General features: G+C 32.8%; 2 protein-coding genes across 2 annotated transcripts; one reads left to right on the top strand and one right to left on the bottom strand.

The window, feature by feature from the left end:
• Positions 1–1,188: 1,188 nt before the first annotated feature.
• On the top strand, positions 1,189–8,671 carry LOC129949505 (protein suppressor of forked). Its single transcript, XM_056061013.1, has 10 exons — positions 1,189–1,386; positions 1,438–1,760; positions 2,110–2,385; positions 5,963–6,074; positions 6,124–6,315; positions 7,211–7,402; positions 7,456–7,869; positions 7,924–8,031; positions 8,088–8,370; positions 8,427–8,671. Exons 1-10 carry the CDS (start codon positions 1,354–1,356, stop codon positions 8,648–8,650), a joined length of 2,157 nt encoding a protein of 718 aa, XP_055916988.1. The 5' UTR covers positions 1,189–1,353; the 3' UTR covers positions 8,651–8,671.
• Positions 8,672–13,198: 4,527 nt separating this feature from the next.
• On the bottom strand, positions 13,199–13,843 carry LOC129952577 (probable small nuclear ribonucleoprotein Sm D1). The gene is made up of 2 exons (XM_056065230.1): positions 13,686–13,843; positions 13,199–13,629 (listed from the first exon to the last, which is right to left on the bottom strand). The coding sequence occupies exons 1-2, from the start codon at positions 13,697–13,699 to the stop codon at positions 13,266–13,268; spliced, it is 378 nt and encodes a 125-aa protein (XP_055921205.1). The 5' UTR covers positions 13,700–13,843; the 3' UTR covers positions 13,199–13,265.
• Positions 13,844–14,927: the final 1,084 nt, after the last annotated feature.

Here is a 14,927-nt window from a genome sequence, read left to right as displayed (position 1 = left end):
CTGTTCAAGCAGTAAAGCATGCTTATCCTTATGGACAAAATCCTCTCAATTTAGCTTGTAGGCCGGAAGAGAGCAAACCCATTAAGTCGGGACTCTAGATAATATATTTCCTCGATGGTTGTGATGTGAGCAGAACTCTATTTTAACAAAAATATCTCTGAAAATTTGTAGTACCCGTAGCATGATGGTTAGTGCGTTGGACTGGATATTGATATTAGTTTTTTGTTCAAATTTTCTAATAAATACAAAAATAAATGAAATGAAATTTAAATGAAGTAAATAGATCTTAGGGCCGCAAGGCATTAGTTTTAAGTGTTATAATTTAACTTAGAGTGTCCGTATGGGACCATTAACTTAGTTGTAAGTTATGGATAATTAGGCTAGTTTTATGAATTTTTGTCTAGCTTTAAGATAGGTTTAAGAATGAATGAAATGAAAGAATGAATTAATAAAAATGAATTATAAAAAAAAAAAAAAAAAAAAAAGTGCGTTGGACTGTCATGCAAGAGGTCTTGGGTTCAATCCCTGCCTGTGCCATCTTAATTTAAAAAAAAAATAATTTTCGCGGGTACTGCCTCTTGCGAGGAATTGACAAATCCTTCAAGAGTAATTCTTGTCATGAAAAAGTGCTTTTTCAAATTAGCCGTTCGGATTCGGCCTTAAATTGTAGGTCCCTTCCATTCCTGACAACAGTACTCGCACACAGGAATGGTTGAGAGTTGTAAGTCACTAGGCCCTGGTTCACAACGGACTATTGCGCTACCCCATTTGATTTGTTTTGATCTCTGAAATTTCCAATATTAAGCTTGGTTAAACTGAAAAAATGTAAAGACCTGATAAAATTTAAAAAGCTTTTAGATAAAAGTGCTCTTAGTGTTTGTTTATGAAATCGATTTAATACACTTTTTCTTATTAATGAATTGCTTGTCAGTTAAGGGTCAGTAAGCAATAAGATAATTTCTTTTCATTTTTGTGGTGAATTGATCTCAGCTTTAAAAGAGTTCAATATTGCGCGGTTAATTTATCTTAAAATTAGATGTGTGTGTGTTGAACAAAATGATAGCATATGTTTGGGACATATATATGCAGTGTTGGGAGAATAAAAGTGAGAATGTGTTTGGTTTTTGAATCGGCGTATATTCGATTTCTCATATTTAATTTTATGTTTAACAGCTGATCTGCATATGTGAAACAGTGAAGACGTTCGAGTTTTACCATCTTCAAAATAGAATGTTACACTTTTTTGTATCAATATATACAATATAAAACAATTTCACTATTAAGTCGCCGAAATAGGAACGAATTTTTTTAGAGTAATTGACCAATTTTCAGCAATTCTTTCTTATTATTTAAATGGATCTTCGTGAGCAAATAAAAATTGACATAGTAAGATAAAAATTAATTATACAAATACAATAAGCATATAATTTTTTTTAGGAATGGGGACATGAGCGTTTGGTTCGCTCCCAACAAGTTGTGGAAATTCGACCTTATGATAAAGAATCGTGGTCAGTACTATTGCGGGAAGCACAAACCCGCAATGTAAATGAAGTGCGTTCACTTTACGAATCGTTAGTAAGCGTCTTCCCAACCACAGCTCGCTATTGGAAAATTTTTATAGAACAAGAAATGAAGGGCAGGAACTATGAAAGAGTAGAGAAGTTATTTCAACGGTGTTTGGTCAAAATTCTCAACATTGATTTATGGAAACTATACCTAACATATGTAAAAGAAACAAAGGCTGGGTTAAGTACGCACAAGTAAGTTTTATAGTAAAAAATGTTGGTAATTCGATCAGCTTGAAACCAAAGGGGGGGAAAAATGGGCCGCTACTTTTTACTCCCATTGTATTTTTTGCATCCATTGTAAGATTGTTCTAATAATTTCGTAGCTTAAGATAATTCTACTGAATCGGCTCAATACATACAAATGTAGCGTTTGGATTAAGAAGGAGAGTCCTAATTTATCGAGAAAAACGAAAAACAAAAACTGTCACCTACCCCCTTCTTCACCCAAACGCTTCAAATATATTCTATTCGGAAATGTTAGTTTCTTTACTTTCGAATAAATTCTTAGCTTGCCTATTTAAACTATATTTTCTTTTTAAAGGGAAAAACTAGCGCAAGCCTACGACTTTGCTCTAGAAAAAATCGGAATGGACTTGCATTCGTTTTCAATTTGGCAGGACTATATTAACTTCTTAAAGGGAGTTGACGCTATTGGAAGCTACGCAGAAAATCAGAAAATAACGGCTGTTCGTAGAGTCTACCAGAAAGCTGTTATAACGCCTATAATTGGTATAGAATCACTTTGGAAAGATTACATCGCCTTTGAACACAACATAAATCCAATTATATCGGAAAAAATGAGCGTTGAAAGATCAAAGTAAGATTACGTATGTTTTTTAATAATTGTTTATCCAATCAAAGGTAAGTTTTTTTCGAAGCTTTTAATTATAAGTTCAATTATTCTTCTCCATTATAGGTACAGGGCTTTAACTTTTGTTTAGATATTTTAAATAAATGCCTTGTATATTTCAAAAAACACAAATGGTAATTATAGGACAAAAACTAGAATTTATGAAGTTTTGAATTCAGTATACACGTTATAAGTCTCCACCTTTCATTTTTATACACATGCTCTTAGGCATAGGATACGTTAATTATTATCATAGAATGCAGTACTGATTATAGATTAATCTAAATGAAATGCCCATAATTTTTAATACTTTTTTAAGGCAGTATCCGTAGAGCGTAAAAATTGCTACATCTAGCCAGTAATTCATAATTCCTTTTAATAAGCTGGTATAAACTCACACTCGGGGTATGATTGAAAGTTGTAAGCGACTAGGCCAATGAATCCTATGAGCTGTAGTTCCACCAAATGTTTTTATAGAAGATAATAAGTTAAGAAAATAATATAATATCGTTGGCGCACAAAATGTAGGTAACTAATGGAATGTTTGAACTGTTTCTAACAATGATGTTGCTAAATACTATGTGAAGCGCATCAAGAAGCAAAAACAACAATATCCCAGTTCTAAAGCTTATGACAATATTTTATGTTTGCATCTTTCTTTTCGAGTAAAGCTGAGAATTATGGAAGCAAAAAAGAACGCAAGGAAAAAGCTTACTTTGAGTATTTTTAGTGTAGTTAGTCTGAATAGTATTTTTATTAATGCTTCATTTAAAAAACATACTAGATCTCTATATGGCAGCAAAAAAAAAATAAAAAACGAAAATAAATTCGAGTATTTATGGTTTGTAACTCTTATATTTTGATGGGGAAAGTTGAAAAGTTGAAGTTGTTGTCGTAAGATCATTTGCTGATCTTCCTACTATCCGAAGGCAGTAATATGATTGGAAATCTTAATCTTATACATGATAACCTCACTACAAACAAACAAATCGTTTTTTATTATTTCTCAAAATATTCGCAGCTTGCGTCGAAATTTCGATTTATTGGTCGGAAATCTTGAAGCTTTTTTCAAATCACCTGAAATAATTTTTGTATCAGAGATTTGGATTTATTCTGATGAAATTAAAAATTATACATGTCTGGTAACAATTTTCACGCAAGTACTATTGATACTTATTCTGGTGGTGGAGTAGGAGCTTTTGTGCGATATTGTTGATGTGTGTTGTAACATATGTATTATGATGAATTATTTACATTTGTTTCCGTTCCTTTTTTGTTTATAGATTACACGCTTCATCGCCCCTCTATTTTATAAATGAAATATCTAATTTCTTTAGACTTAAACGATCGAAGAATCTTATTACTCTAGGTGATTTAAACATAGATGCTTAGTTAGTAATTCTGTCCGAAAATGGACTTACATCTTTCGTGAACGAAGTGGCTAGACCTTGTTCTGGTGCGTGCCTTAACCATGTTTTTGGTCAAGATTACCAGCAATTTTATTGCTGGAATTAACCTTGAACTTAATATATCTGACCACTGTATGACTGGAATTTTTTTTAAAGTGTTGGATGTGAAAACAATGAACGTTGTACGCAACCCCCTTTACCAGAGTCAACTATCAACTTTTAAACAGTAGATTACTTTATGAAAATTGGAATAGCGTCATTTTTGAAAGTGAAATATCGATTGCCTATGATTTATTTCTTAAATTTTTTCAAAGAACACATAAGTTTATCAACTTGTACTTTAATGCAAACAAATTTAAATAGAATCCTTAAACCATGAGTAAAGTCATCACTGATCAAAAAAAAAAAATTAAGAAAAAAATGTCTGAAACATCATATGCATATTTGAAAAACCAGGTATAAGAGGCTGTGTAAAAAAGTAAACCAAGAAATAAGAACAACAAAATATTCGTTTTATCAATCTAAAATCCATAAATAAGAACAACAAAATATTCGTTTTATCAATCTAAAATCCATATTTTAGATTGATAAAACGAATATTTTGTTGTTCTTATTTCTTGGTTTACTTTTTTACACAGCCTCTTATACGCAAAGGGCAAAATAAAAAAGGAATGGGAAGTCATTAATAGTATTTTAAGTAGGAACATGTCGAATAGAAACAATCCAATTGTACTAAAAAATGGTATAGTTGTTTTACCGATTCCAAAAGATGTAGCGGATGAATTTAGTTCCTTTTTTGCGTCTGTTGGGCATAGTTCCTTCTTTGAAAGTGTACATACTTCCCTTGACTGTTGCTATGAGATTGAACCTCAATAATAACCTAACAGATTATGTCCGGTACAAGAGATCGAAGTAATCCCTTGTGTAGCTGCATAATTCTTTCCGTTCTTTGTTTGTTAAAAAAGGGCTAGATCTTTCTTGTAGTGCCGCAGATGTAAAGAAGGTTCCACCTTTCATCGGCCTGGATAGTTATTCTTTTTGAAATTTCCTGTTTTAAATAACAGGTAGGGTGCTAACTAGCTGAGCTTGTCTTACGTCAAGCATTGACCATAATCTTGCTAATTCATCGGCTTTCTCGTTGCCTAATATATCGCTGTGGCCTGGGACCCAGCAGAGTCTGATGTTGTGCTGTGCGCCAAGAACCTTAAGCTCTTCGCGGCAGCATGAAACAAGCTTTGATTTTACCTCAGTTGCAGTAATCACTTTTATTGCCGCTTGGCTATCAATGTAAAAGGTGATAACAGCTCGTGGTATCGCCATCATTGATAACTTTTAAGCAGCTGTTGTCACTGCCAGGATCTCCGCTTGGAAGACGCTACTGTAGTTTGGAAGCCTAAGCGAGGCGGTTAAATTGAGAGATTCAGAATAGAAGCCTGCCCCTACACCAGTGTCCATTTTAGAGCCATCACTATAGATAGCTATTGACGACTCACTGTATGGTATATTATATATCCATTCCTCTCTGCTTGGGATGGCAGCCTGTTTATGAAAATCAAGTTCGGGTATTTTATAGTCTGTTGTAGTACTATGACCCATAACTTTATGAAGGATCTGGGTATGTCCTACGGAACTGTTTATCCAGACTTTAGTTTTACTTTGCTTTCTTCCTCGGTCAGACCTAATTGATTAATTACCCTCTTGGCCTCACAATCTCACATTTTTGAATCTCCCATCGCTTTTTGCTCATAGGATGTATTATTACGATTCTGTTAAGAAAAACATTTCCGAAAGTAACAGTAAGAAATCCAAACTTAGATCGTAGTGGAAATTCTCATACAATTTTGTATTACGAACGGATTTCATGATACAGTTTTTCGGGATTCGTAAAAATTTCCGATTACGATAGAATTCAAGATAGGGCTGATTTAACAATAACAAATACACTAATAAACATAGATAAGCCTATTTTATGAGAAGTTATCACATATAATTTAATGTGTACAAAATAACTAAACAACACAATTAAAAAATTTGTTTTTAATTTGAGCCTTCCAATTTTCAAGTTATGAGTGGAATACCAAACGATTAATTCGTTTTTTAAGAGTAACAAATATTTAACGATTTTTTTTACTAAGGGACTACATGAATGCGAGGAGAGTAGCCAAAGAATTAGAAATCATCACTAAAGGACTTAACAGAAATTTGCCAGCGGTGCCACCGACTTTATCGAAAGAAGAGTCAAAACAGGTTAGATAATATGTGACAATAAATATTTACTTAACTTTTTTTTATTTAGGTGGATATTTGGAAGAAATTTATTGGGTTTGAGAAATCGAATCCATTACGCTCAGAGGATACTGCACTTATAACTCGCCGAGTGATGTTTGCAACTGAAGAATGTTTGTTAGTTTTGACACATCACCCAGCTGTTTGGCATCAAGCTGCTCAATTTCTAGATCAAAGTGCAAAAATTTTAGCCGAAAAAGGAGTGCGTATACTTACATTTTTTCATCTGGATATGTGGTTAGATTGTATTGTGAAATATTTTCAATATTGAAGAGGGACAGACTTGAACTGCGAAAGTTATACAAAATTTAGTTTCTTTTGCTTCTGAAATTTATTTTAAATACAAACCCAGAAGCAGCAGATAGTCAACTTAAAATTAACATTTATTATTTTCTGGTAATATGTTCACTTTTAGTTGTGGTGGCGTTATTTTGACATCGATTAAAAAAATAGCTTTGAGCATTTTGATCAAGAGTACTTACAAATTGAAATGAAATTTGAAAAAAAAATTGCTATCAAAGTTACTATAAATACTTAAAATTAATTGAATAAAGACTTGTCCTCGACGCAACGTATTCCGGAAAATGCAAATTTATTGGTATTGTTATCTGTGATATTAATAAATAAGTACAAAATAGAGTAGACCAAATATACAATTGTCGTTAAGCACATACATCATTCATAAATCATTTAAAAATCTAAATATGTATGGAGGCAAATATGCCGTTATATGAATTAACAATAAATTAATTATTTCTAGTGAAAGTGTTCGTTCTTTCTTTGATAATAAAGAACTAAAACGTAATTATTATATTCAAAACCGTTGTACAAATGTTTATTTTATAACAAAGCCAGTCGTTCTTGTCGCTGAATCGATGGGATTGCATTAAAGTACAATGCTTCTTTTCAGAGCATCAGTGTACCTCTAACGAATATCTGCCCAATTTAATTTTTGAAAACAATTAAAATATTACTAAATAATTCAAACCCAATGATAGGCTTCACAGAACGGCGATTTTTACTGTGTTTTAAATATTTCATATTTTTCAATTGGTTATTTTTAATACTTAACAAACAAACAAATTAATACCAAATAGGATATACAAGCATCTAAAGTATTTGGTGACGAGTGTGCGAACATATTGGAGCGATCCATTAGCGGTGTTTTAAACAAAAACGCCCTACTGTATTTTGCTTATGCGGATTTCGAAGAAGGCCGAATGAAATACGATAAAGTCCATCAAATGTATAACAAATTTTTGTCCATACATGACATTGATCCCACCCTTGTAAGTATATTTCATTTGCAAATGTTCACAATAAACATTACTTATATTCTAAGGCTTATGTGCAATACATGAAATTTTGCCGCCGGGCTGAAGGAATCAAATCCGCAAGAGCTGTTTTCAAAAAAGCTCGAGAGGACGTTCGCAGTCATTATCATGTTTTTGTTGCTGCTGCCCTTATGGAGTATTATTGTTCTAAGGATAAGGATATCGCATTTAGAATCTTTGAATTAGGCCTTAAACGTTTTGGTGGGAGTCCTGAATATGTGATGTGCTACATTGATTATTTGTCGCATTTAAATGAAGATAATAACACAAGAGTGTTGTTTGAAAGAGTTCTTTCATCAGGCGGTTTGACACCAAGTGCATCAGTTGAAGTTTGGAATCGTTTTCTTGAATTTGAATCTAACATTGGAGATCTTTCAAGTATTGTCAAAGTAGAGCGGAGAAGAAGTGCAGTATTGGAAAACGTAAGTTCAAAAAAGCATTACTGTGACTTAATTTAGATGAAAATTTTATTTCAGTTACAAGAGTACGAAGGGAAAGAGACAGCTCAGCTTGTGGATCGCTATAAGTTTTTAGATTTGTATCCATGTTCTAGTATAGAACTTAAATCAATAGGATATACCGAGGTGATACTATAATTTCTTTGTATAATATGTTAATATTTATTCGAGTTATTTTGAAGACTAATGGTATTATAAGTGGAAAAGCTAATATAACTGCTCAAATTGAACAAGTGGATGAACAAGTCGTTAATCTTCCTCGTCCAGACTTCTCCCAAATGATTCCATACAAACCAAAATCAAATGCTTATCCTGGAGAGCACCCGCTTGACGGTGGCACATTCCCCCAACCGCAGGCGTTGGCGTCATTGTGTTCACAATTACCCCCACCCATTTCATTCCGTGGGCCATTTGTTGCCGTGGACATGCTTTGTGATATTTTTAATCGCATACAACTACCCGACGGTAAAATTTAAGTTCATTACGATTAAGCTTTATTTATAAATAATATTATATTTCAGTTCACCCAACTCCTTCAGGCGATCATAACAGTGATGTTCGTCTTTTCGATTTAGCTAAATCAGTACATTGGATTGTTGACGACAGCACATATTCTGGGGAAGCAGGTTTAAAGAGAAGACGAATGCTGCCAGGTGGAGATGATAGCGATGATGAAGGACAAGCTCTAGTCCCACCTGCTAACGATATATATCGATTGCGACAACAGAAACGATTTTCCAAATAAATAATTCCAACAAAATATTAATTGGTTTTATGTCTTGATTTGAGTTTTAAAGTAATTTTAACTAAAGTTATAAGTACTTAAGTTTTTCATTCTATCTGACGACGCTATTTTTGTTTGTGTAAAAAACAACTAGTGTGTACATAGGTTTTGACCACAAAATCTTAAAATTGTTTTTGTTATAATTTGTATAGAGATCAAACTTGTTATTTATCATGTATTTGGGTAATTTAAAGTTTAATAATAAATTTGATCTGTATACTATTTATAACAATTTACTAAAAACTTAATAACTTTATGGAAAACATTGTCATTGAATCGCAATATATTTAAATCTAATTGAGACAAACATTATAATTTGAAAGTAAATTTAAATTTCATTATTAAAAAAGTGCAAGTATTCATACACCTATGTACATACATATGCATAAACATGTTTCAAACGGATTTCAGGAAATGGAAGCAGAATTTGTATTGATTAATTAACAAGATGCGATGAATTTCCTACACTTACTGAAAGCTCTCAAATTAAGGCAGCAATAGGTTGTGCCAACTTCCGGTTAAACAACCATACGCTATTAGATAGATGCAGGCAACCCTGGTTTATGCCAGGTTTTAGTAAGGCACCCCTATATTATTCGAACGAGAGTTAAAATACGAGTGTATTCATAAACGCAGAAAATCTGCGTAAGTACAATCGCATTTCTTTTCTGATGCAATTGTGAACGCACTTCCAATGCAGAAGATATGCAGTAAACAAAAAGTCATGACTTAGTCCGATCTGTATGTAAACAGAGTTCATTAACGTCAGAGAAAAATGGCTGCGAAACAAATATTGTTGAACCTTTAAAAACAATAATTTAAATTTTTACCAAAACATTAACAAAATATTTGCCATTACTTACATTCTTTAGGAGTCAGAGGCGCTTCGTCCTTCTTGTGGTTGTAAAAATTATTTTAATAATCTTTCTGCATCCAAACAAATTCAGCTGCACAATCTGCCCGACGCTGAAGACAGTCTGATGTTTATGAACGGTAGGTACTGCAGTTTGGCTAGGTTAGTCCGATCGAAAATCTGACTTTATGAATGCTCATAACGCAGCTCTAAGTTAGGCTGACGTTTATGAATACACCTTACCTTTCATTATACATCAAAATCAAATAAATAACTGATAAGGGTATATTTACTAGTCACCCACCTCTTCAAGCCAGTCAACTTTCCAATAAGGCCAGAATATAAGCAGACAACCTTAGTTTTTTTTATCGTAATAAAACTCTTAACTTTTATTTTGCAATATTTAACGCCTTAGGCCCAAATTATTGCTAGGCAACCAAAGCACAAATTTGTCTTCCAGTTGATAACAGATGAGGGTCGATATTTCCGCTACGTATGTTAGACTATCAGAGTTTTGTATTTTCAATTAATATCGAAAATTGTTTCGACGGTTTCTCTAATCAATTTACTGGATCGATTACAAATACATTCATACATTTCAAACCAATCGCAGACAATTCGTCTCCGATCGGTTAACTTAATAAGTTTTGATATCTTTCCGGCTTTATTTTGATGAACAAATTCAGATAGAACATAATTTGTAAGATATAAAATTAGTTTTATACACTATTATTATGCATTTACATAACATACACTATTATTATGCATTTACATAATTTGTATCACCACCAATCAATTTTCATTATATTCTTGATAAGTAATTAAGCTCCAATATAAAGTCTTAAGAGAAATAAAACCATACAAGGCTAATCGGACAAATGATTTTTCGATATGCAATTTCTCCAAAACCAAAATGCAAATAGATAGTGTAGAACCTTTATCATTTCATATAACATATAAGTCGTTAAACAGCATTAAACTATTAAAATAACTATTATATTTTTAAGAACTTTAACATAACAGGACACTTAATATTTATAATTTATTTGGGTATCTCTTGCTCAAGGCAGTGAAGAGAAAAGTTTTGAGCATATTTAAGGACTTAATTTTTGACATTTTTCTTGATGTCCCGCCTTAAGATCCTGAATATTTATCAAGTTTCTTTGAAAAAATCGGCGTCCTAGTTGATCCCATGCAGTACCCGTGGCATGATGGTTAGTGTGTTGGACTGTCATGCAAGGGGTCTTGGGTTCAAACCCTGCCTGTGCCACCTTAATTTTTAAAAAATAATTTTCGCGGGTACTGCTTCTTGCGAGGAATTGACAAATCCTTCAAGAGTAATTCTTGTCATGAAAAAGTGCTTTCTCAAAACTAGCCGTTCGGATTCGGCCTAAAATTGTAGGTCCCTTCCATTCCTGACAATAGTAATCGCACACAGGAATGGTTGAGAGTTGTAAGTCACTAGGCCCTGGTTCACAACGGACTGTTGCGCCACCCCATTTGATTTGAGTTGATCCCATATTTGCTAAATTGCATTTATGGAAGCCAGTTACACAAAAACCACGACCTTGCTGTGTGTGGTTTGTGCGTTGGGTCATTGTCCCGTCAGAAAATATAACTATCCTATATTTTGAGATCACGGACACTTTATAACAAATGTTGCTTAAAGTATCGATTTTACCTTCCAAGTAATACAATCAGCCTTATCATGAATCCCATCGTAATCGGAAATTTTTATTTTTTTGACAGGAAGAAATCTTCAAAGACACTTGGCAGTATTCGACACCAAGTAGTGTGGGACTTTTAACCACTAAAACAAAAAAAAAACCACCTCCACGAAGAACTTTGTTTTTGAATTTTTGGATGATTTCGGTATTTGTTTTCTTTGTACAGCCCCATAATTGGATTCCATAGGTCCAAACTTTAGTACTTGATTATACTGCATTATTTTGTTTTGGATTGATAAATCAGAGTTTTTACCAAGCAACCAGTACATTTTTCTATATTTCAAGTTTAGTTCTTCTCTTTTCTTTTTGATGTGGTCTTTCCACTTAAGTTTTGCATCCAAAGTCATTCCAAGGTATTTGGCCGTATTGGCGTAAGGTACAGCTTGATTATTAATGATTATTGGAATATTGTTTATCTTTTAAATTTTTTTGAATCCCTAAAAACTGTATCATGAAATCCGTTCGTAGTGGAAAATCTCGTACAATTTTGCATTACGAACGGATTTCATGATACAGTTTTTCGGGATTCGTAAAAATTTCCGATTACGATGGAATTCATGATAGGGCTGAATATTTCACCGCCAGAACCTGCAAAACACATCCCCATACCACGCCCAACTTACCGCCATGATTCTTTGCTTGCTTTCCTGCATACATTTTTTAAATTTGTTGAAATTTTTCATGATTTCGGAGAACTCTTCTTTATAAGTTGTCTCTTTGTCGATTGCCGGATAATTAGCTTCTCACCGTAATTTTACAGATTAACGGTAGACTGTGAAAAGGTTGCGTTGCTCAATTTTTGATACAGTCGGTTATGCAATACAACCAATTTTCGAATTTCGACAGACGGTTGTGTTCCTTTTGGTGAAATTTCGACGTGGAACAAAAAACTAAATCAAATGTAACTACAAATCTTCCGTAATACTACTTTAATAACAGTTCTTTGACAAGAAAAACATGGTTACTACAGTGCAAAAACAGTCAGTGTCCGATTATGTGAGACTTAAAATTAAAAAGTTTTTTTTTTTAATTTATTTGATAAATAATAGCTTGGAATACAGTTTTTGTATTTTTTGAGTTAGTTTAATTTGAAATATTATGACATTATAATTAACTGCTATAAATTTTCTGGAAAAAATTGCAGTGCGAAAATTAAAATTTTCATTACTAACAAAAAATTAAACGTATTGTTTTGGAGTCAACATAATTTGCTCTTCGACCTTATTTGCGATACATTAACCAATTTTTATATAGCGAATTCATGTACAATTAATTTTCAAAGTATAAAGTTTTTGCAAGACTGTCAGACAATCGGATTACAAATATTATTTTCAGTAACGAGAAACTAATATTTGATGGTCCAGATGGCTTTTAGGGTAATTGGCACGGAGGAACAAAACAAGTTTTCTATAGCATTGTTTTCTTTACTATTCTGACTTGCAGAATTTACGCACATTATTTTTTAGTGCTACTCAGCACCGAGAGGTCATGCATGCAACTTTTTAGACAATCCTATGTTAATAAATCTTGTAAGAGTTCATATTACTAAACAAATATTAGTGCATACTCATTATTGTAAAAAAATGTATCTACCTAATTTAAAAAGAACTATAAAAAATGCAGTTAAATAACTTAAACTAGTGCTATTAAATAAAGAAAACAAAAACATAACTGTATTTTCTGGTTTCCAGTTCCTTAGAAAATGCATTTTTACGCGTTTATCGATCTTATAAAAGGCCCCAAAAATGTGTTCGAACTACAGACGTAGCTAATCTATTTTGTTGTCAATCTATCCTAATTCTTCAAAAGTAAAATTAAAGGTATGAAACTGCAACTTAAAATTATATAGAATTCATGAATATGAAGTTCATACATCTACACCGAATTTGCAAAAAGGATTCGATAAATTATATAAATATAACTCGCCAGTGGACCAATTCGAAAATACTTGTATTTATTTATTTCAAATTTTCTTACAAATCAGTGCGTTTACTTATCATCGCCTTCCACCCCCCCTTCCACGACCACCGCGGCTACGTAGACCACCGCGAACTCCCCTGGTGCCCCTACCTCTACCACGATTTCCACGACCAGATTCCTTCTTTTTGGCTTTTGATTTCGGTGTGTCGTCGATTAGTAATGTTTCAAGAGGAAGACTGTCCGGTAAAATAAAATATCTTATATTATTTCCACGGACGCTAAGCGACTCCAGTTGAATAGGGTCCCTGTTTTTTATTGTCATTTTAACAGTTTTTAAGTGTGTATTCATAGCGACATCAACACCGGTTATTGTTCCATGGATTTGCGTTCCATTTTTAAGTTCTACGGTAACAGTTTCGTGACTTAGTTTCATCAAAAATCTACAAAATATTTGTTGTTAAATCATAAAAACTAGAGAAATAATTTGTACAGCTACCTCACAAGTTTCATTTTGACTGCTTTTGTTACGACAAGAATAAACAACAAAATATTAAACGTTTATTGAAGTACTGCTAAATACCATACTAGCTATTTCCATTTTTCCAATACAAATCAAACCACATGCAATATTAAAACAACACGGCATAGAAAGCTGCAAAGTATTCCTGCGTTTCACCCTCCCAAAAGAATTATCTTTGGAAATATTTAAACAACTGTGAATGGAAGGATAAGACTAATGTGCACGTGTGTGTTTTTTGAAGAAACCTTTGAAAATTATTTTGTGCCATCTTGCTTAATTATGGGGAAAAAAACTATGAAGTGAACTCAGCCGTTCAAAAAAATTTTATTTATATACATAATTTACTCCTTTCCAATGAAAACAATGCTAAAAATAATATTTTTCTTCTTTTGGTATACAAATGCTATCATTTAAAAAAAAATCGCGTAAAACTAACAAAAAAAAAACAAGTAGAAAGTATGTGCGCACACTAGAACTGTAATGTGAACATGTCGCAATTTGATTTGAACACAGTTTTGACAGATTAACAACGAGGTGAGTTTTTTAATAGCGAACATAAAAACAAAACAAAAAACTCGAATGGAAATTTTTTCTTTCAAAAATGTAATTGATGCAGATTTTTCATTTCGTGTCAAAGCTTTGCTTCTAAGCAGAGGTATCCAAGAAGTCAAAGATGGGCTCAGAAGACGAGTCACGTTCATGGGCCTCGAATAATAATATTCACGAGCATCAAGCCCAAAAGTACCAAAACGTTGGAAATCTTTTTGGGTTCGGTTAATCGCAGTCGGGTTATGAACGAGTAATATCGCGGTCGTCACACGTAAGTTGACAAAAAAATTGACGAATCTTAAAGCGATATCTAAAATGTGGAATCGGATATAGATGAGTTAATATAAAAGCATATTAATGGTGTCCTAGATTTGAAGCCAAAGAAGAGGAATGTCTTGAAGTGAGCAAAGATGAACAGGAAAAAATCGATCTCGAATGTGTTAAGAAAAAGAAAGAAGATTTTGAAAACTTTGTTAGAAGAAGCCATGTGGCCTTCAAGTACGTTAAATATTAGCTTTAATTTATGTTTCTATCATTGTATCTCATTTAAACTACTTTCTGTTTATTATTAAAAAAATGTATTTAAAAAAACATTTAGAACTTTGCCAAGATAATCATTGACTTAAATGCATAATCGAAAAAAAAAAAACAATCATATCATTTCAAACG

This window comes from Eupeodes corollae, chromosome 3 (assembly GCF_945859685.1).
Source record: "Eupeodes corollae chromosome 3, idEupCoro1.1, whole genome shotgun sequence".
In the NCBI taxonomy this organism is placed as follows: Eukaryota; Metazoa; Arthropoda; class Insecta; order Diptera; family Syrphidae; genus Eupeodes; species Eupeodes corollae.
The sequence above is the reverse complement of the archived record's forward strand: the minus strand, read 5'-3'. Positions and strand labels throughout refer to the sequence as shown.

What these genes read in the sequence shown, in the direction of transcription:
- LOC129949505 (XM_056061013.1), top strand. Translation starts at nt 1,354, where the DNA reads ATGGATCTTCGTGAGCAAATAAAAATTGACATA. An exon ending in AAATTTTAGCCGAAAAAGGA is followed by an intron (nt 6,316 to 7,210) that starts GTGCGTATACTT and finishes AATACCAAATAG; the next exon opens with GATATACAAGCATCTAAAGT. An exon ending in AATCAATAGGATATACCGAG is followed by an intron (nt 8,032 to 8,087) that starts GTGATACTATAA and finishes GTTATTTTGAAG; the next exon opens with ACTAATGGTATTATAAGTGG.